Raw genomic sequence first — 24023 nt, forward strand, 5'->3', positions numbered from 1 at the left:
TTTTTTTTTTTTTGTAGCATCGTTGTCTGGTTAGGTATTAGGGTGGTCATGGCTTCATAGAATGTCTTTGGGAGTATTCCCTCCTCTTCAGTCTCTTGGAAAATTTTAAAAAGGATGGGTACAAGTTCTTCTTTATATGTTCGGTAGAATTCTCCTGTGAAGCCATTTGGTCCTGAAATTTTGTGGGAGTTTGTTTATTACGTATTGAATTTCATTTCTAGTGATAGGTCTGTTCAAATTATCTATTTCTTCTTGATTCAGTTTTGGTGGGCTGTATGTTTCTATAAAGTTGTCCATTTCTTTTAGATGTCAAATTTGTTGACATAAAATTGTTTGTTGTTTTCTCTTGGATTTTTTGAGATTTCTCATTTTTCATTTCTTATTTTGTTTATTTGGGTTCTCTCCCTTCTTAATGAGCTTCTTCAGATTTTATGAACTGGGAAATAAAAGGTATTTGTATAGGGTATTGCCCAAGATGGATTCCTAGACATTTCATTTATGTTTATGAATCATTTTTAAGGTGGAGTTTGTAATGAGATACCAGTAATGTACATTTTCATATTTTTAGAAATTATAAACATAATATCCTTATCATTGTTTATAAAATCTAATAAATGTGTAATAGGGACGGACTAGTTATTAGCTGATTCTGCCTCTGATTATAACAGGAAGGGAATCTTTTTGTTGTTGGAGATTGTGGTTACTTTACATGATTTCACACTAAGAAGCTTAAGAGTCTTTCATATTTCTAGTTTCTCTCTGTAACTCCTTACGCTTATCAATTTACCCACTTACCTACTTTTCTTGAGGATATTTTCAGCCATTTATTATCTGTGAAGGAGTTTCTTGTATTGTAAGGTTTTACTTCCTACTCAAACAGTTTCAGGAGGTCTTCTCTCATACTATGGTTAGGAGATTTGATAGCCAGTTTCGTTTTAAACCCTCTCAGACCCTTGAAAATACGGTGTGGTGTAGTGGTTAACAAGCACAGGATCTCCAGTGGATTGCCTACTTTGAAGTTACTACCTGCAGTTTACTAGAACATGGATGATTTGGGGTAGTTTACAGACTTCTGTGCCTCATTCCTCATTTGTAAAACACATATAAACAGTACCTGCTCCTAACATGTAGAGGGAATTAAATGAGTTAGTATATGTACATTACTACTTAGAAAGTGAGTGGTACATAGGAATCCCTATGCAAGTGTGGAGTTGTCATTGTTACTACTCTTCATGATTTTACTTCTCCCTGTATTTTATTCAGATACAATTATACTAATCAGCCTACTTTTCATTCTAACTTTCTCAGGCCATTTTTACAGATCATTTATGTTAACTTCTGTGACCCAGTAAATCTTTCTTAGGAGCTAATTGTTTGAACTACGTATTAGTTGCACCATTAGGTTTTTGGTGTCTAAATAAAACTCAATAAACTTGTATCTTTAGGCAATGTCTATGAATGCTCCTGGGTTCATTTAAGTCATACCTGTCTTTTATAAATCGTATAAATAGTATTTTTCCATAAATTTCTACTACCTTATACTGACCGCACTATGGTTCATCTCATAATTTTAGCCCGCCCCTCTGAATTTGAGATCCTTCTACAGCTTCACTTTAGTCCTGTTGGTATTTGACCACCTGGAAGAGCTTACTCTCCTTTACAAACTTGGAGAAGCTACTGTGCATCTCATTTTCTATATCATTTATTGAAATGTAAGAACCTACTCTTTTTTATTCTGCACACTGAAAAATATCTGTATCCTTACCTCTGTGAAGTATGGTGTTAAGGGAGTACAGCTTTGAAATAAGCTGTAGGCCTTTAAAATTATTTATTTAAAAAAATCTCTGTCTCAGATGTTAGATTGTAACTCAGTCATGGAATTGCTCTTTTCTTTTTCTCCTGTACCTTATTTACCTCTTCCTCCTCTTTCTATATACTTACCTGAATAGATGAATTATAGCAGAGTAGAAGTAAGGTTTTAAATTTCACAAGGTTTGTTTTCTTGACAAAAATTTGAAAATAGATATTTCCCTCTAGCAATATTCAGAGCAAAAGAATCTGAAGTGAATTTATAATATCTCCAGCTTGGAAAACTAAGCAAAGTTTTTTTTTTTTTTTTTTTTTTTTTTTTTTTTTTTTGTCTTTTTAGGGCCACACCCACGACATAACTGAAGTTCCCAGGCTAGGAGTTGAATCGGAGTGGCAGCTGCCGGCCTATACCACAGCCAAAGTTGTCTATTTAATGATTGAATCAAATGTCCTAAAACTACAATTTGAGTTGATATTAAAAGTTGATTTAGTTCTCTCAATGACTTCCAATTTTGTTGTAAGCAATGTATAATGTAAGGGCAATGACTGGAATCCAAATGTCAAAGTTCAAAACTGAGCTCTCCTGCTTTATGTTTAGGTTATTTCACTTTATTCATTTGTAAATAATCTTTACACAGTTGTTGGAGTTCCCATGGTGGCTCAGTGGTAATGAAACCAGCTAGTATCCATGAGGTCACAGGTTTAATCCCTGGCCTTGCTCAGTGGTTAAGGATCCAGCATTGCCATGAGCTGTGGTGTAGATCACAGATATGGCTCGGGTCCTGTGTTGCTATGGCTGTGGTGAGGCCAGCAGCTGTTGCTCCAATTTAACCCCTAGCCTGGGAACTTCCGTATGCTGTGGGTGTGGCCCTAAAAAGACAAACAAACAAACAAAGAAAAACTTCACATGATTGTTTTGAAGATTTAAAAGAAATGTAAAATTTGTTTTACAGGTAAAAATATGTTTTATATTTTATTAAGCTCCCCTCATTTAAAGAGTAATAGGAAGAAATGAAAATGTAAAACTGACTTTCCTTGAAGCTGTGAGTTCCTCACTCTTATTTTTGGCTTCTGAGCTTTATACAGAACACCAGTGGTAACTACATGGCTCTTGCATAGTATAATATAGACAACCCTTCCACAGATTCATTGACACCAAACATTGATTCCCTGCCTTCTGTGTGTATGACTCTTTGTCAAGTGCTGGAAATGAAAACATAAATAAGACATAGTTCATGGCACCAGGGTAAATACGGAATAAGGAGGTCAGAAATGGAGACACTCAGTACACATCTTCTCAGGGCCACACAGTAAACTGGTTTCTTAATTAGTTAAACCACTAACATCATGTATATTTTACATTATATGATTTTTGTGAAGTGCTGAACCAGAAGACAATGTCCATTTGTTTCAAAGAGAAATATCAGTTTATTATGCTACTCTCAACTAAACTAGTAATTCATTAATTATCTTTCATAAATGCAAGCTGGAAGTAAGCTCTTTTATGAGCAGAATGACAACTTTTTAAATAAGTTTTATATTTGAAAATAAGATTTCTGTTAAAAAAAAGTTTATTTCTACTACCTCTCTTTCCATTGAAGAATATGTAAGGAATCATTCCATTATTTTCCTTGAAATTCTGAACTTATTTGGAGGAATTATTGCCTCTGGACATAATCCAAGTTATTAGTCTTAAGTGTTCAAAATGGTCAGGTTTCTACGTTTCATATATTTGATTTAGCAGGGGAAAAAAGCAAACTGATCTCATCTATGAATACATGGGGGCTTATTTCTTTCTCTAAACATTTGAAATGTAACTGGGATTGGAGATAATGGGGGATCATGCCCTTAGATTTTCTTATCCTTCCATGGACATTACTGTTTCAAACTAAATCTTTATAACTGTGAAATAGTTTTTTCTTTTCAAAATGAGTATAATACATTTGCCCCGACTTTGTAATTGCAAGCCAGTAAATAGGAGCTGTGCATCAAAATACAGTGGCTTCTGACACTGTGAACCTCTCCCTTTGAAAGCTGGTAAGCAGGGAATAATGGGAGAACCACTGAAAGGGAAACGTAAAAGAAAGTTTAATGTAGTCCTCCATTTACGGCAAACTCAACCAGTGTTTCTGGGGTTACTACCGTTTTTTCACTCTCCTGTTTCTGAGAGTGGTTGCTTATTGATTATTAATTAAATATTCAGGGCTTAATTTAATATTGCCAGAAAAATAAAGAAAATAACAAAATTATAGCCTGACTCTGACATTAGAATCTTCTGCCTCCACTGATGATCTTATTTTCTTCTTTGTATTTATACATACAAATGTTTTGTGTCTATTGATTCTTTGTTTTTGTCTGTTTCTTTCCTCTATCTATCTAAAATGATTTTTCACTCTGTCTTCCCCGACTTTAGATGACCAAATGTCTTCAGGAGTGGTTAGATCACTTCATACTAGAGTAAATTGACCAGCAATCAGAATTAATACGTAATGTATTTTGTTTGAGGATGAAGGAAATGTGGCAGGAAGTCTCAAAATATTGACCATACTTAGGTAAAAGGCCTGTGTGGCACACTCAAGTGAATTCCAGACAGCAAGATTAATTGCTGACTCTACCCATGGAAGTCATAATAGCTAACATTTATTGAGTATATACACTGTTCTACATTTATCCACTCACTTAATTCTCACAAACTAATGAGATATGCACTGTTCTTGTCCCAGTTTTATGGACGAGGCCACTGAGATACAGATAAGTCATTTGCTCAAGGTCACATAGCTGTTAAAAGTGAAGATCCTCATTTTAAATTACTGTAGTCTGTCTTCAGAGACTAATAAGTGCTAATAAAGCAAATACTCTATTTGCTTTCCTGGTTGTGCTTGTGGTTCCAAATGTACTTTCCTTGTTATGTTTGTGATTGGCTGAGTAGTTGGATGGGCCTAAGCTTCAATGTGAAGGCCCTGTTTCCCCAGGAGAGTAGGCAGCAGCTGATATAGTTGGAGTATTGGGACCAGAATCTAGCCTCCCAATCTTTCTATGTTTATTTCTATACCATATGTCTATGCAGTATTTCATAGCAGTATTTCTTTGATGTATGGGAAGTAGAACATTTCAGCAAACAATGGCATAAATTGGTCTGTTAGTAATATTAATTTGGCAGTGATATTCAGTATGCTTTAGAGTAGAAATCATCTAGAGGCTGAGAGAGTTTTTCACGTTTTCAAGCATGATTATAAGGGAGGCTGATTTTAAGAGGGAAGTTGTCTATGAAGCAGTACAGTAGAAATTTGAAGTAGGACCTGTTCTTTTGCTTAGTGGATTTATTACTTTAGCATTTTTAGGCCTCACATTTTTCTCATCTACAGGTTAGGAGCAATTGGATAATCTCTCTTAGGACTCAACTGTAATTCTAATGTACTGTGATATTTTTGAATTGTTGATTGAAAAATAAGTAGTGAAAATGTAGGGGTCATGTTCTAGATGATGATTTGGGGGTTATCTTTATGGAAGTGTGTTTCATTTGTGCCAAAAGATGAGCTTTACAAGACTGAGTAGATCTGAGTGATCAAAATTTTTATATGAATATTCTGCAAGCACCACAAATTCAGTTAGGTTCAAAACTGAATTCATGTTTTCTGCAAAATATGCTTTTTCTCCCCCTGAAATCTTTTTTAGTTAATGGTGTTACCATTCTCTTGCCACTCAAGGCAGACATGAAGGAGGCCATATTTGCTCTCCTTGTGTACCTTTTTTTTTTAAATTTTATTTTTTTTAATTTTATTTTCCCACTGTACAGCAAGGGGGTCAGGTTATCCTTACATGTATACATTACAATTACAGTTTTTCCCCCACCATTTCTTCTGTTGCAACATGAGTATCTAGACATAGTTCTCAATGCTATTCAGCGGGATCTCCTTGTAAATCTATTCTACGTTGTGACTGATAAGCCCAAGCTCCCGATCCCTCCCACTCCCTCCCCCTCCCATCAGGCAACCACAAGTCTCTTCTCCAAGTCCATGATTGATTTTCTTTTCTGAGGAGATGTTCATTTGTGCTGGATATTAGATTCCAGTTATAAGTGATGTCATATGGTATTTGTCTTTGTCTTTCTGGCTCATTTCACTCAGTATGAGATTCTCTAGTTCCATCCATGTTGCTGCAAATGGCATGATGTCATCCTTTTTTATGGCTGAGTAGTATTCCATCGTGTATATATACCACATCTTCCGAATCCAATCCTCTGTCGATGGACATTTGGATTGTTTCCATGTCCTGGCTATTGTGAATAGGGCTGCAATGAACATGCGGCTGCATGTGTCTCTTTTAAGTAGAGCTTTGTCCGGATAGATGCCCAAGAGTGGGATTGCAGGGTCATATGGAAGTTCTATGTATAGATTTCTAAGGTATCTCCAAACTGTTCTCCATAGTGGCTGTACCAGTTTACATTCCCACCAACAGTGCAGGAGGGTTCCCTTTTCTCCACAGCCCCTCCAGCACTTGTTATTTGTGGATTTATTAATGATGGCCATTCTGACTGGTGTGAGGTGGTATCTCATGGTAGTTTTGATTTGCATTTCTCTTATAATCAGCGATGTTGAGCATTTTTTCATGTGTTTGTTGGCCATCTGTATATCTTCTTTGGAGAAATGTCTATTCAGGTCTTTTGCCCATTTTTCCATTGATTGATTGGTTTTTTTGCTGTTGAGTTGTATAAGTTGTTTATATATTCTAGAGATTAAGCCCTTATCAGTTGCATCATTTGAAACTATTTTCTCCCATTCTGTAAGTTGTCGTGTACCTTTATCCAATCAATACTTATATTTTGTTGGCTTTCCTTTATCACCTCTCCCCCCAAAAAAACCTTCCTCCTCTTCATTGACACTCCTGCTGGTTTACTTGTCACAGTCATTAATTGTCTCCTGTCTATACTCCCTGACTGGAACTTATCCTCTTCTGATACTGCCTTTTCTCTTTCTGATGCACAAATCTGATACTTTCTATTAACCTTAGAATAAAAGTTCTTGGTACCAACATTTTAGTGTGACAATCAAGACCTTTCCTGAAGTATCCTTTGCTATCTCTTCAGCTGCATCTTTGACTACTCTCCCTTGTTCTTTACATTCTAGTCATGTGAGACCATTCAGTATCATATAATTGCTGTCATGTATTACATTTGCTTTTGTTCTGCTTTGAATCTCCTTTCCCTATTAACTCCTGCTTTTGCTGTAAAACCATATTCACAGTAATAGTCTCCCTGCTTCCTTGCATCTTTCCCCTTTGTAGAATCCTGATCCTTTGTATAGCCACAATATAGATGTCTCTTTTCTAACACTTGACAATTCTGTAAACATTTGCTTCAGTATATTTCCTTCACAGTGAACTCCTTAACAGGAAGAGGTGTGTCTTAGCTTTGGACTGAAACTCTTAGCATAGTACATGATGTAGATGAAACCTGGCAATTGTTTAGATCAATCATCCTTTCTGCATATCTCTTAACATATTTCAGAACAATAAATCAGAAATTGTGCACTAGATGTTTTACTCTTACTAGTCTGATGATTGCTATTCCAGATTTAATCTTGAATGTATAAGTAGAAGTTCTTGAGAACTGGTTGACTTGACTACTGACTTGTTCTAAACCTCTTTTCAGCTTTTGGAGTTTACTTACAAACATTCTTAAAGATTACATTTTGAAAATTAGCATTGAAACTTTTGGCTTTTAAATGTTATTAGAAGGAAAGAATGCGGTCTGACTGAAATGAATCTTAACATTTTTCCCCTTAAGGCTCTTCCCTCTATCTCATGGTATGTTTGTAGTATAAATGAAACACCAAAAGAACACAATAATGTAATTTAACCAAAATAATCATTTCACATGTAGCTTTGGTCTGGTCATGTGTGCTGTAGAAAAATACGAGTAGGGACATTTATTTCATTTTGAAACTTAGAGGGGAAAGCAGGTTTACATACAGAAGAAAAATTAATTATTTAACAATCTTAATTTCTAGTGATTGTTTTTGAAATTCATAACCAGTCCTTCTGTTCTCTTTACACTGAAATCTTAAATAGTGTTTGTTTTAAATGCTATACAATTTTTTTATTAAAAAATATTGCAACATTCACAGGTGAAAAGTGTAATTACCTAATGGCAGGTCATTAGCTCAGAACTTTGAGCTTAGCAAATTTCACTGTCTTCTACCAAGCAATTGAATATCTGAAATGATGACTATTTCAGCAAGTATCTTTAATGAATAAGATTAAAGGTAAGAATATTTTTCTTTTCAAAAGTGTAGTGATGTATTAGTAGTTGTATTAAAGTTTTTTAAAGTATGCTTTTCTAGTTACAAAAACATAGTGTACATTTTAATGACAAATTTATAACTTAATGAAACTTTGTGTCACATGCTTTTCTAATTTTTTTTAGATTTGTTTTTCTAAATGTTTTCACTGGTTATTATAATTCTGTCCCTTAAACAGAATACTAGTATGGTTAAAGCCACAGAAAAAGATTGGAAACATAAGCCTCTTATTGCTAGTTATTTCAGTAACTTATTTTGTTCTTGTGTGTCAGTTTCTTAGCCAGTAAAATGAAGAGTTATAAAAACCTGTCACCAACCTCCCTTAAAGAGATATTTTAAAAATTCAGTTTCCCCAATTGAAATGCCAGCGATAGTAGTAAAACATGCTTAATAGCTTTCACTTTAATTGCTGCAAAAAATCAATTTATTAAAATAGCCGTATGCAAAAATGATTATCATAGTAATGTTTCTTTTGTAAGAATTTAAGGTTAGTCTTTGATAACATTTTCAATAGAAAGCTGAAAAGGAAAATGCTTTTATGAAATATTTTTAAACTGCCTTGCAACCAGTTTGTTTCAGTTTTTCAAACTGAGTTTAAAATTTTTAAATGCTTAGAAATAGAAATCAGTTTTAACATTCAGTTATTTCAAAACTTCATTAATCCAATATCGCTTCTTTTTCTTCCCACTGATTTTTCATGTTTCTTACAATTTTGTAGATGTTATTCTTACAACTATTATTTTCTTACATACGTTATTAAAGCAGTGAAGTTGTACTGTACACTTGATGTTATTTCATCTTTTTGAACATTTTTCACAATTACTTGTCTGAGAGAATTACAAAATATGTAACCCCCACAATGAAAGACGTGTGCATTTTGTCCATTTTTTGTGCGGGTTTTATTCATTTAGATTTATTTAGTAAAATTAGTTGACAATTATTTTAAACACTATCAATATAGTACCTCTTCAAAAAAGGACAGGTTTTATTTTAGATTGTTATAATTACATGTAATTACTAAAATGTACATAAGTAATTTTATACAGTTATCACTAAGATTTAAGAAAACAGCATTTATAAACTTAATATTTTAATGTATCCTCAGAGAACAGATAAAGAGGGGTGTTGCCAACTCCATATTTCATTGAGTAACCATGAGATTAGCTTTTAGAATGATTGATATTGTACTAGATATCTTTATTTTTGTCCATGAAATTTATTTTTAGAAATTAATTACATTAATTAATTTCTGTCTTTTTAGAGCCGTACCAATGGCATATGGAGGTTGCCAGGCTAGGGGTTGAATCAGAGCTGTAGCCACTGGCCTATGTTATGGCCGCGGCCACAGTAACACCAGATCAGAACCACATCTGCAGTGACCTACACTGCAGCTCTAACAATACTGGATCCTTAACTCACTGTGCAGGGCCAGGGATTGAACCTGTATACTCATGGATACTAGTCAGATTCATTTCCGCTGAGCCATGACAGGAGCTCCTGTCCATGAAATTTAAGTCAGTATAGTTGTTGCTTATGTTAAATATATTAATCCTTAAGTATAGTCATTAAGTCTTCATTAATTTTTTTTCTTTTGTTTTGTCTTTTTGTCTTTTCTAGGGCTGCATGTGCAGCATATGGAGGTTCCCAGGCTAGAGGTCTAATCGGAGCTGTAGCTGCCGACCTACACCAGAGCCACACAGTAAGGCCAGATCTGAGCCGAGTCTGCGACCTGCACCACAGCTCACGGCAACCCACTGAGCGAGGCCAGGGATCGAACCTGAAACCTCATGATTCCTAGTTGGATTTGTTAACCACTGAGCCATGACGGGAACTCCTTCACTAAGTTTTGAATCACTTAACTGTTAATGACATTTAGGATCAGGCAGATGCTCTACTTATGCAAATTAAAATAGTTTAATATGCAATATCAACAAATAATATTTAGCATCAGCATCTTCTAAGACAAAGATCCTTTGGAAAGCTAGCTTTTATGTTAAATTGATATATTTTAAAAGATTTTACAGATTAACAAATGCCTTTGTTAATGTTGTCAGAAGTATAATTAGTATTTTTTAGAAATCAGACTTTAAAAATTATAGTTACTGTTTGGGCTATGCTTATAAAGGTTTTTAAGAGAATACATTCTTCAAAATTCTAGAGTAAGTTAATTGTAATATATATTGAAATTACGTTACTATTTTGAATTTTTACAATAGATATTTCCTGTCACTTTTTGAATCCTATAGTAGTAAATACTGATGCATATTATAAATATTAAGCATAGCTGCTTTTATTTTTTTAAAGGGTAATTCTTTTTTGGGAACTGTTCTACTAAAATTTTTTTTAATTGTACTTAATACAATAGAAAACATTTCTTAAGTGTTCTTGTTTTTAGAGAAGAAATGCATGTCTGTATTTATTTATTTAGAATATATATTGGATACCTATTCTCATGCATTTATTTTTCCCTTAAAACATTTATGTCATTTACTATTATAGTGGATGTACACATTAATTTAGATGTGCATTTAAATTATTTTAAGCATGCATAGAATTACTTTCATATTTTTCCATTGTAAACATAAAATAAAATACTCAATATTTATTTTGTTTTCAAGATTAAAAAATCAAGCTCCCACTAAGGAACAAGTACCTGTGTCTGAGGTAAATTATGTTATATTTTGTACTGCTTAAAGGTTTATATATTTTAATTTATTGTTGGTGTGATATTTAAAATACTTCAATGTGCGTGGATCACTAACAATTACTGGCATGCTATCAGAAAGAAAAAAAAAGGAGGCTTTTGTTTTCATTATATATAAAAATACCTAACCCTAAATAAAATTGTGAATTGTTTTATTTTGACAGAGACATCACATATTTCCCTTGCCTGTTATTTAGTTCAACTAGTAAGTAATGGATATAAATTTATGACTTAAAAATCCTGAAATCATTAAAACATCAAACTTTGACACATTTGAATTTAATCTTTCTAGAAGATTTTATTTTCTAAAACTTTGAAAAAGATTTTAATAGTTTTTAAAATGGAAATATTTTGGATATTTTAAAAATGTGTTTTAGCTGTCTTAAACACACACTCTGAATATAGCACTCAGGGCTATCATATAAATGTAATTTACTGGACAGTCTAATGAATGAATGTAAAAGTAATTTTGCTTATGTATTTGCTTTCTTGGTGTCAGTTTTAAAAATATCACTCAATTAAAATTACTTGTCTCTTTCTGAGTATTATGAAGTCAGGCCAGTTCAGCATTTATATTTCAAGTAGCACGTCTATCTTGTAGAGTAAGTGAAACCTAGACAATATGAGCCTTCTCCCAAGTGACTTTCCTTTATCCCGAAGAAAGTTATCTTTTGTTTGAAAGGTTTTTAACTGCAAATAAATGTCTTTAATAGATACAGGATTTTTTGGTTACCTCTTTATTCTTGAGTCAGTTTTGGTGTTTGGTTTTTGAGAAGTTGGTGTGTATTATTTAAGATGTTGAGTTTATATGTATAGAGTTGTTTGTAGTATTCCTTTATTTATTTATTTATTTATTTTGACCGCGCCTACAGAATGTGAAAGTTTCCAGGCCAGGGATTGAACCTGTGCCACAGCAGCAACCCAAACTGTTCCAGTGACAGTGCTGGATCCTTAACCTGCTATGCCACAAGAGACTCCTCCCTTATTCTTTTAATGCCTGTGCAGCCTGCAGTGATAATCTTGTCTTTCATTTCTGATATTGATAGTTTGTATGTTCTTTTTGTTTCTAATATTGTCATGTATTTTACTTTTACCTAGATATAAGGACAGAGTACAGTGTTACCATTTTTGTTTTAAATAGTCATTTTTGGGAGCAGTTACTAAATACTAAAATATTTTTATATTCACCTTCATTTTTACCATTTCAAGTGCTCTTCATTTCTTTATGTAGCTCTTAATTTCTGTCTAGTATCATATTTCTTTTTGCCTAAAAAACTTCCTTTCAAATATCATGTTGCAGAACTACCGGTAATTACTTCTTCCATGCTTTTTTCCTTCAAAAAAATCTTTATTTTTCATTTTTGAAAGTAATTTTTTGGTGAGTAAAGAAATCTGGAAGAATTTCTTTCAGAATTTTAAAGAAGTAATTTTATTGTCTCTTGGCTTGCATATTTCCAGATAAGATGTCTTACTGTAATTTTTATCTTTGTTTCTTCATATATATATATGTGTGTGTGTGTGTATAATATGTCAGTTTTCTTTGCCCTCAAGATTTTGTTTTTATCTTTAGTTATTATCAGTTTGAACATCATTTGTCTATTTCTGGTTTGTTCATTTGTCTATATGTTTATCTGTTTATGTATTTATTTTTGGCATTCATCCTGAGGTATTCTCTGATTTGTCCTGTTATCTTCTACTTCAAGGGTTTTGATTTCACATATGTTGTATCATTTTTTTTAAGCCACACCCACAGCATCTGTAAGTTCCTGAGCCAGGGATTGACTCCGAGCCACAGCTATGACCTAAGCCACAGCTCTGGCAACACTGAGTCCTTTAATCCACTGTGCTGGGCCAAGGATCGAACCCACACCTCTGTAGCTACCCAAGCTGCTGCAGTTGGATTCTTAACCCACTGTGCCTCAGCAGGAACTCCACATATGTTATACTATTTGATGTTAATCCCTTTTCTTAGATATCCTGTTCTAGTCTCCACCTTCCACTCTTTTTTTTTCCCCCTTATTGTTTCATTTGGGGTAATTTCTAACTATTAACCAACCTGTTTACTGATTAATTTTTCAGTTGTATCAAGTCTACCGATAAACCTATCAAAAATATTTTCCATCTCTGTCATTGTGTTTTGTTTGGGGTTTTTCCCCTAGCATTTGCATCGATTCTTACAGTTCCTGGTGTTCTGATAAAATTTCATCTGGTCATGCATGTTTTCCTCCTTTTTCTTCCTAAGAATTTAGCATATTAATTATAGTAATTTGAAATGTTCTGTCTGATAGTTCCAACAGGTGGGTTACATCTAAGTCTGGTTCTGCTGATTGTTTTATCTCCTGACAGCATATTTTTCCCCTTTGATTTTTCTGTACATATTTGGTTGAAAGCAAGACAATATGTGTGAGACTGACATAAATAGTATTTATATCTGAATATAGACATGCATTTTCTTTATTAGGCCATTAGAATGGGATTTGTGTCCACCTAATAGTAAGTTGATTTGAGTTTTGCTTTTTTTTTTTTTAATCACCATGGTTACCCTCACACTGCCAAGTTCAGTTCCTCTAGTATTTCCTTGTGCTTAGAGTGGAAATTATATTGCTGAAGGTTTTTTGATTTTTTTTTAATTGTCCTTCTTCCATACTCAGTTTTAGTCTTTCCATGTGTGATTGAGCCACAGAGTTTGTCTCTCTCTCTCCACTCTTGCATTTTTTCCAGCAGCACTATTTTTGCTTGTTATTTGATGTTTGCTAATCTGGTGGCAGGTAGTAGAGATTGGAGTGATGTTCTGTGTTCTTCTGAACACAGGCTCTCAAGCTGCCTCTCTGTCTCTAGATCTTGAGAATAGAAATGCTTTCTTCTATCACCAAGTCACAGTTGGTACTTGTGCCCTGTGGACAGCAGGGTTTGCCTCTTTTCTTTTCAACTACATAAAGGTATGAACATGAAGAAATTTTATTAATTCATTATTTCATAGCATCATCCATGGATTCTTTCCTGATGCATTCATAATTGAATAAATCATCAAATTCTTACTTTCCTTTGATTGCCCTGTTTCATCTGTGTCAAGTAAACCAATCTTTTCATATATAAACCAGCTTTCTTAAGTTTGTTTTTTGTTAAAAGAAATAAAGCTTATACTAAAAATTTAGCAAGCCATAAGCAAAGTTAAAGGAAGTCATATTGAATGGAAGCCCACATAGAACAATCTTGGTCTGGGTACTTCTTCCAAGTGTATATATGGATAGTTCCTTGAATTGGTCAAGGTATTTATTTTAAGATATGTGATATGGTCAATAGCATGAATTAATCTTCAAGATTTTGATCAGATGTATTGTAGTGGAATCAATGTTATATACCCCAGTAATATTTTCCTGTTATCAGTTTCATTTGTATAGTTTTACATTTCCTCTTTCAAAATTAATTGCTCTCATTTACTAGATTGTATTTGGAATTTATATTACAGAGTAGGTTTCTAAAATAACCTCTTTTCTGTATATATTCTATACACTGTGTATATTCTATACACTGCAGCATTTTACTGCTCTTCTTTCCTCACTAATATATACATACCATAATTCTTCCCCTCCAGTCTGATATTAACGTAGTTTCTTCATAACGAAGTAGTGGGTTAAGAGACTTTGAAGGTAGGGATAGATGCCTTTCTCTTTCCTTGCTTCCTTCCTTGGCTATTAGGAAACACTTGATAGCATGTTCCAGGAATCTTTCTAGTGGGAACAAAGATTAATAAAGTTAATAAAAATTAATAAAATTATTTCCCTATCCCTAAGGTGATCAAAATCTAGGACAATTAGGCATGAAAGAATTGTAATCCAATAAGATAACTACCATATTTTAAGTATATTAGTTATGTAGGTACACATGAAAGTCTCCTCAGGATGACTGTGGTGTTTTTTTTTCTCTCTTTTCTAAATATTCTTTTGTCAGTTCAAACATACACATAATATGCAAAGTAGAGGTTCTCTGTTATTTCATCAATGAAATGGCAAATTAACTCTGTCTTTATTCCTGTAAGGCTAGTTGGGGCCATCCATAAAGAATTTTCAAGGTATTTATTTTTCTTTTTCTGTTATGTTTTTGTCACTTTGTGCTTTGTAACTTTTTCAGACACTTGAGAGTTTCAGATTTTATAAAATTACCTTTATTTTTATCAAATTAAAAATTTGTGCAGATAGTTTATCATGAAAGTAGTGATTCATCTGCCTCACCTTTTTCCCTTCCAGCTGTTTTGAGGCAGCCATTTCCAACTCTCTTAGCTATTTGGTTTAATATTTATCTCCATATTTCTAAATAATATAATCAGTTTTTGAACTTTAACTGTTATAATAATTAAGAATTTACTTCTCTAGACCACCATCCTTACTTTCCTCTTTCCCTTCAGCCCCAGCATCCCAGCCAGGGCCAGAATTAGAATTAGAGTGAGGCAAGAGAGGCCTCAACTCAGGCAGAAAATTAAGGAGGCTTCAAAAAATTGAATAATCAGATGAATATTTTTATTTAATATTTTTAACAATTAGAAGTTCCCATCATAGCTAAGTAGAAATGAATCTGTCTGGTTTCCATGAGGAAGCAGGTTTGACCCCTGACCTTGCTCAAGAAGGTTAAGGATCTGGTGTTGCCACAAGCTGTGGAGTAGGTCGCAGACATGGCTCGAATCTAATGTTGTTGTGGCTGTGGTGTAGGCCAGCAGCTGCAGCTCCTATTCAGCCTCTAGCCTGGGGACCTCCATATGGTGCGGGTGTGGCCCTAAAAAGACAAAAAAAAAAAAAAAAAGAATTAGAATTAATGCAGAGTAATCCATGATGATCATAAATTCAAAATTTTAATTAAAGACAGGATCCAACCCTGCACTTGTATGACCCTGAGAGTCATGCACATAGGGAACACAAGCACAAGTTAAGTCTCTCACCTGCTGTTTTTTTCTGACGGTCCTTGTTCAGTCAGGTGGGAAGTGACAAGTTGTTTTCACTGTTTATAGCTTCATTCCATAGTACTGCTAAGTAAATGGGAAAGTTTTGTTTAATTACAGATACATGTTTGTGTGATTTTTACAATATTGTTAAGCACACAAAGGTAAGTTTGTTTATTAATATATTTGACCTTTCACAAATAAAATTTGATGAAATGTCAAAATTTGCTGAAAAAGTATTTTCTTTCCAGGAAACTTTATACTTTCTTCACTTAAAACATTGATAATTTAGTGTTACTTACTTGTTTATATAAAAATTATTTTCACTATTCTTTTTTCACCACATTGGAAATATGGTATGTAGTTTTCTGTTGTTTTAATCATTGATTTTTTTCATACAAATGTTTTTATAGACATGTTTGTTAAATATTATAATTTATATGAATGAAGTTAATTCATATAAATTAATTAAATGTCTATTACATTTAACTGAATGTATTAATTAAAAATAAATGTTTAAAAATTTATACCAAAATTCTTAAAAATAAATTTGGCATTTAAAAAGTAACTTGGTCCATTGTTTAGAACAAGAAAAATGCATATAGAAATTGATCACAATTATGGGGGACAGTAACAGGTTTAGTAGAGAAAAATATTTCAGCTCCTTAAAATCAGATTCTAAATTGACACTAATAGAATAGAATTATTATGAAATTTAGAGTTAAATAAAGAATTTTCTTTGAATTGTGAGAAAAAGATGAAATGTTAGAAATTTCAGAAGCTAGTGAATTATATGCATGTACAAGAAAATTAGAAGATGCCATTTGAATTAAATTTTAAATTCTTCATCATGGCCACCTATTTCTAATAAAGTAAAAATGATTTTAATAGAGTATGGGCCCATCCAAGTACAAAATGCAGATTTTTATGGGCAAAATTTTTCAAAGATGGGTGTTTTAAAAAATAGTCTAGTGGTGGAGTTCCCATTGTGGCTCAGTGGGTGAAGAACTCCACATAGTGTCCATGAGGATGGGTGTTCCATCCCAGGCCTCGCTCAGTGAGTTAAGGATCCAACATTGCCACAAGCTGTATTATAGGTCACAGAGGCAACTTGGATCCAGCATTGCTGTGGCTGTGGCAAAGGCTGGCAGCAGTAGCTCCAATTTGACCCTTTGCCCAGGAACTTCCATATGCACAGGTGGGGCCCTAAAAAAAAAAAAAAAAGTCTAGTGGTGAGTTAATTCATTGTGACTGCCTCAATTATTCCAAAGAATCCTTATCTTTATTTTGTTTCCTGTGCATTCTCTTTAGCAAAAATACAATAGAATCAGGGAGTTCCCATCGTGGTGCAGTGGTTAACGAATCCAACTAGGAACCATAAGGTTGTGGGTTTGATCCCTGGCCTTGCTCAGTGGCTTAAGGATCTGGCGTTGCTGTGAGCTGTGGTGTAGGTTGCAGATTCGGCTCGAATCCTGAGTTGCTGTGACTGTGGCGTAGGGCAGTGGCTACAGCTCTGATTAGACCCCTAGCCTGGGAACCTCCTTATAACCTCCTTATGCCTTGGGAGCAGCCCTAGAAAAGGCAAAAAGACAAGAAAAGAAAAAGGAAAAAAGGATAGGCTGAAAAAAAAATACAATAGAATCAAATACTTGCCACTCAAAAAGTGGTTTCAAAGATTGGAAAAATTTAAACAGAATTTATGATCATGAAAATTTCATATTTCATTGTAATGCTTTTAAAAATAGAATTTTTAATGCATGTTCAAATTGATAGTTGATGCTTTACAGAATTTGATAAAATATGTATGAGTGATGTTACATATTGTGTGTTTTGTGCAAAAATAATTTGTCTCTCAGAGGGTCACAAGAAATTACTTGAAGCTCAAGTGCTGAAATATTTCTAAATTTAGTTGAACTAAAGACATAATCATATAGCTAATCATTAAAATATTCTGTTTTAATTGTCTAGTAAAATTTATAACAGATTTATAATGCTAAAGCAAATCATGCTAAATCTGAAATACTATTGAGAATAAAGGAAGCAAAATACTTTTCCTTACTTTTTGATTATATAAACCAGATACAGTACATCATTAATGAATGTTTATGATTACCAGATGTGTTTACATTAAAAATGATGTCATTGCAAGAGAAGAAAGTTTGGAATTAATTAAAACAGAAGAAAAACCTGGATAATAATATCTTATTAAAGCTGTTATCAGAAGGCTCAGTGGTTAATGAACCTGACCAGTATCCATGAGGATGAGGGTTCTATTCCTGACCTTGCTCAGTGAGTTAAGGACCAGCATTGCCGTGAGCTGTGGAGTAGGTCACAGACACGGCTGTGGCTGAGGTGTAGGCTAGTGGCTGTAGCTCTGACTCAACCCCTAATCTGGGAACCTCCATATGCCACGGGGTGCAGCCCTAAAAAGACAAAAGACAAAAAAACAAAACAAAATCTGTTATCAGGAGTTCCTGGTATGGCACAGTGGGTTAAGAATCCAGCATTTCCTGCTGCAGCATGAGTTTGATTCCCAGCTCAGTGCAGTGGATTAAGGATCTGGCATTGCCACAGATGTAGTGTAGGTCACAGCTGTGGCTTGGATTGAATCCCTGCCCTAGAAACTCCTGTATGCTGCCAATGAAGCCTCCACCCCCCAAAAAAGCTGTTATCTAAAAAAAAAAAAACAAAAAAAAAAAAACAAAGAAAATTAGAAATGGTCTAGCTTGTCACAAGAAAGAGGCGATATTTGTGTAAAAATATTTATCCTGGCTAGGATATGGTGATGGAATTATGCCAAATTTATGCCTTGCTCAACTCAAAATCATAACTTTATTTGATTTTTTTCTTTTTATGGTCACACCTGCAGCAGATGGAAGTTCTCAGTCTAGGGGTTGAATCAGAGCTGCTGCTGCCAGCCTATGCCACAGCCACAGCAATGCCAGATAGGAGCCACATCTGCAACCTCTGCCACAGCTTGCGGCAATGTTGGATCCTCAACCCACTGAGCAAGGCCAGGGATCAGACCTGTACCCTCACAGACACTGTGTGAGGTTCTTAACTCACTGAGCCACAACAGAAATTCCCCATGATTTGAAAGATGATGCATCCATGAATTCAAATATGGTCATCGTTTTTTTTTGTTTTTGTTTGTTTGTTTTTTAGTATTATACAGAGATTACAGATTTTAGGAGTGGGGATAATTCAATGAGCAGATAATACTCAATGATAATATTCTTATCGGTTCTAAGAACAACATTAAAATCACATGTAAGTGCTTGATGGGCATCCAGATTAAATGCAATCAAGATACTTTGTACACAAATTAAAGATTTTTATCAAATATAAGAATATATAATATCAAATGTCAAAATACATTATGTTGAGATCATAAGTATCTTTGTATAAATATATTACAGATTTTTACACAAATCATCTATATGGAATAATATTTTGAACAAGGTGGCAAAAGTTTAATAAAAGCTTTGCAGTCAGAAAACATGACCATATATAAAGCTGCGTGCTTAATAAAAAATCCCATTCCTTTGCTTAACAGAAATGAGAGAAAGTAAGTTTGAAACTGTGTTCAATGAATGTAAAACTTGAGCAAGAAATATGAATATTCTTCCTCAATTCAAAAATAAGTGAAAAAAGAAGTAAAGCAGTAAGAAATGCATGAATCACTAAATGAGAATATAGATAATTATGGGAAAAGTGCTTGCCAAGTAGACATTAAGTTTGTAAATACCCTAACATCATATTTGAATTAGATATATGAAAATTAAAATGAAATGTCTTCTAATTTTGAATTTCTGAACTGGGGAAAAGTTATCTTGTATAAATTACATCTGATTTACAAAAAGCAACTACTGACTCAATTCTTAAAGATGCTGACAATTTAAGTTTTATAGAAATTTCATGTGGAATAGTTTAAAGCAACATATAATATCAATAAAATTACAGTATAAGCATTTTGGGGGGGTCTTCTAAAACTGATTCACAAAGTGGTGTTCAGAATTTAAAACAATACCAGTCACAGTAGCATTTTGCAAAGAAGTTTCAGTAAGCTGAAGTTATTTTAAATTATTTAAAATTGTCACTTGATCAAGAGAAATTGCCAAACTGGCAGTTTACTTATTTGAAAACAATATAAGAAAAGAATAAGATTTTGAAAATATTATTGATATACTTGCTTTCGTTAAAGCCAGTAAAGTAAAACGATAATGAATTCTGGTTTGGGTAGGCATACAGTGTTGAAACTTAAACTACTTTTGTGGGTTTTATAAATCTCCTTTTTTGTTTGTTTTTTAGGGCTGCACCCACGGCATGTGGAAGTTCCCAGGCTAGGGGTCAAATCAGAGCTACAGCTGCCAGCCTACACCACAGTCACAGCAACACAAGATCCGAGTCACATCTGTGACCTCCACCACAGCTCATGGCAGTGCCAGATCCATGACCCACTGAGTGAGACCAGGGAATGAACCTACATCCTCATGGATACTAGTCAGATTTGTTTCCACTGTGCCATATGGGAACTCCTGCATAAATCCACTTTTTAATTTTTCAACTACTTTAATGTTTTAGAGGAAAAACTTTTAAAAATACACAGAGAGGAGGATTCTGTGAAGATGGCAGAGGAGGAAGCATCAAGAATCTGTCTCCCCACCTAGACAATTGCATTGGCAGAATCTATCTGATGTAACTATTTTGGAGCTGTAAGTTCTGTTGAAGGCTTACACTTTCCAGGGGAAAGATGAATTGCAATCAGTTTTATTCAGTTTAAGCACTTAGCACTGTAGCAGCCATATGGCAGGCAGCTGTATACACATGTTACTAGAGCAGCTTGCACACAACTTATGAGAGCCAGGGTGGGCAAAAAAAGATCTTGTCCTTCAGATACTGGAAATCTGTGCTATTATCATTGATCGCTGCTTCTTAACACAGAGTTGCAGGCAAAAAAGTGGGCACCGTATTGTTGCCCCTCCATTGTTTCAAGCCACTCCCCCTACAGCTGAGGTAATTTCCAAGGAATTTGAGTGGACAGCCCTTTTTCTCTCTTTATTGGTCACTTTCCTCCCTTTCAGGAGCCAGATGTTAAAAATTGGAACATTCAAAAGCAACTATATATGGGTAAAGTTAGATGGCAATTGCACATGTGCAGGGAAAGGCTGAGTAAAAACATTAGAGGACCCTAACTTTACATCTCAGGCTGATCTGGGAACAGATACAGCCTACAACAATAAAAATAAAAATAAAACTAGAAAATGCTGAGGAAGGGGGAAAATCTGATTCTCAGAATTACTACATTATTAGATTCAACTGTCCAGTGTTCAGCAAAAAAAAAAAAGTCACACACAAAAAGAAACAGACAAGTTGTCCCATTCAAAAGAAAAAAAATCAGAAACTGTTCCTGAAAAGAACATAATGGCAGATATATTAGACAAAAACTTTAAAACATCTGTCTTAAAGATGTCCAAAGAACAAAAGGAATGTGTGGAGAAAGTCAAGAAAACAGTATATGAACAAATGGAAATATAAATAAAGGAATAGAAAACTTACAAAGAAAAAAATTCTGAAGATGAAAAGTGCAATAACTGAAAATGAAAAATTCACTGGAGGGATTCAAAGGCAAATTTGAGCAGATAGAAGAAAGAAACAGCAAACTTGAAGAGACAATGAAAATTACTGAGTTTGAGGAAAAGAGATAACAGATTGAAGAAAAGTGAACAGAGTCTAAGGGGGCTATAGGACATCATTAAGCAGACCAATATACACATCATGAGAGTCCCAGAAGGAAAAGAGAAAGGAAGAGGTAGAATATTTAAAGAAATGATGACTGCAAACTTCCCAAATTTAATGAAATACGTGATTAAACATTCAGAAAGCACAGTGAATTCCAAGCGAGAGGAAGTCAAAGAGTTCCACACTGAGACATATTATAATCAAGCTTTCAAAAGATCGAGAATCTTGAAAGCAAGAAAGAAGTGGCTTGTCACATATGAGGGGTTCTCAGTAAAATTATCCACAGATTTCTCCTCAGGTATTTTGGAAGCCAAGAAGCAGTGAGGTGATGTATTCAAAGAACTAAGTGAAAAAACTCGAGAATCCTATATCCAGCAATACTGTCCTTCAAAAGTTAGAAATTAAAACATTCCCACATAAACAAAACAGAGTTTGTGACCACTAGATCTGCCCTGCAAGAAATACTTTCATTTCCTGCATGGTGAAATGAAAGGACAGTGCATGATAACTCAAAGCTCTGTGGCAAAGTAAAGATCTCAATAAAGGTAAGTGGATGGGCAATTATAAAAGTTAGTATTTTGTAACAGTGGTTTGTAGCTGTATTTTTTGTATGTGAGGTAAGAGATGAATACATTTTAAAAAAACTTGGTGTAATAAAATTTAGTATTACTGTAACTTTGGTTTATAATTTCAAACATTGTTTTCTGCACAATTTAGGGGACTAATGCATTTAAAATAATTATTAGTTTATATCTGGGTACACAATAAATAAAGATGTAATTTTGTGACGTCAGCAACCAAAAGGAGTGGGGAATAGAAGTATAAAGGAACAGAATTTTTGTATGTTATTGAAGTTTGCCGCTACAAATTCAACTTGGAGGGTTATAATTTTAAGATGTTAAATATAATTCTCAAAGTAACCACAAAGAAAATAGCTGTAGAACATATACAAAGGGAAATGCGAAAGGAATTTAAACATTTTTCTATAAAAAATCAACTAAACGGAGAAGTCAGTGGTGCAGGAAATGAGAGCCAAAAAAGTTATAATACATACAGAAAGCAAATAGCACAAAGACAAAATAAGTCCCTCCTGATCAGTAATTAGTTTAAGTCTTCATGGATTAAACATCTCAATCAAAAGGTAGAGGTTGACAGAGTAGCTAAAAACACATGAACCAACTACATGCTATCTGTAAGAGACCCACTTGAAATTCAGACACAAGCTTAAAATGAAAGGATGAAGTAGATAGTCCATGCAAATAGTAATCAAAAGTGAGCGTTGATGGCTTTACTAATATCAGACAAAATAGACTTAAATCACAAAGGAAAAAAAGGACATTATATAGTAAAAAGTTTAATGTAGCAAGAAGCTATAAGAATTATAAATATTTACACACCTAATGACAGACCATCAAAAATGAAATATATGAAGCAAAAACTGACAGAATTGAAGGGAAAAATAGACGACTCTACATTGACGGAGACTTCAGTACCCTGCTCATAATAATTAATAGAACAATCAGACATAAGACAAGGAACTAGAAGATTTAATAAACCTACTAGATTTTGCAGATGACAAAATACACATTCTTTTTAAGTGCACATGGGACATTTTCCAGAATAGACGACACAGTAAGCCACAAATTAAGTCTGAATAAATTTTAAAAGATAGATTCCATTGACAGTCATTTTCTCTGATGATATCAGAATGAAATTAGAAATCAACAATAAAAGGAAAACTGAAAACTTCACCAGATTTTAGGAATAAAACAACACACTTTAAAACAACCAATGGGAGTTCCTGTTGTGGTTCAGCAGTTTACGAACCCAACTAATATTCATGAGGATGCGGGTTCAATACCTGGCCTCGCTCAGTGGGTTAGGATCTGGCATTGCCATGAGTTGTGGTGTAGGTCATAGTCGTGGCTCAGATCTGGTGTTGCTGTGGCTGTGGCTTAGGCCAGCAGCTACAGCTCCAATTTGACCCCTAGCCTGGGAACCTCCCTCGTTTGTGAGTGCAGCCCTAAAAGGACAAAAAAATTTAAACAAAAACCACAAACCAATGGATTAAAGAAAAATCACAAGGGAAATTAGAAAATACTTGGACAAGAATGAAATAAAAAATACAACATCTGAAACATAAAATGAAAATGATGCTAAAGGGAAAATTGTATGTCTGTAAATGCTTATGTTAACAAATGAGAGATCTTGGAGTTCCCATTATGGCTCAGTGGCTTAAGGACCCAGCCTTATTTCTGTAAGGATACATGTTCTATCCCTGGCCTTGCCTAATGGGTTGGTGATCTGGCATTGCCAGAAGCTGCAGCATGGGTTGTAGATGGGGCTTGGTTCTTGTATTGCTGTGGCCTAGGCTGCAGCTGCAAGCTGCTTTTTGACCTCTGGCCCAGGAACTTTGATATGCTGCAGGTGTGGCTGTAAAAAGGGGGAAAAAAAAAAAGATCTCTAAGCAACAACCTAATTGTGCAACCTCAGGAAGTAGAAAAAAGGACAAACTAAACCCAAAGCTTGCAGAAGA

General features: G+C 34.2%; 1 protein-coding gene and 1 long non-coding RNA gene across 10 annotated transcripts in view; one reads left to right on the forward strand and one right to left on the reverse strand.

The window, feature by feature from the left end:
- Nucleotides 1–24023, forward strand: part of ZNF280D (zinc finger protein 280D) — a 125913-nt gene that overhangs the window by 86775 nt on the left and 15115 nt on the right. For 3 of the 9 annotated variants that reach the window (XM_005659575.3, XM_005659574.3, XM_021094773.1), the window contains one exon: nt 10727–10772. In XM_005659575.3, coding sequence (XP_005659632.1) covers nt 10727–10772 — 46 coding nt within the window. Of the gene's footprint in view, nt 1–7934; nt 8073–10726; nt 15602–24023 lie in introns of those variants that run through there. The other 6 variants (XR_002344730.1, XR_002344724.1, XR_001306182.2 and 3 more) reach the window with 6 other exon arrangements.
- LOC110261024 lies at nt 5484–10888 on the reverse strand. The gene is made up of 2 exons (XR_002344735.1): nt 6608–10888; nt 5484–5555 (listed from the first exon to the last, which is right to left on the reverse strand). It is a non-coding gene; the product is annotated as an uncharacterized LOC110261024 (long non-coding RNA).

Source organism: Sus scrofa, chromosome 1, assembly GCF_000003025.6.
Source record: "Sus scrofa isolate TJ Tabasco breed Duroc chromosome 1, Sscrofa11.1, whole genome shotgun sequence".
Taxonomy (NCBI): Eukaryota; Metazoa; Chordata; class Mammalia; order Artiodactyla; family Suidae; genus Sus; species Sus scrofa.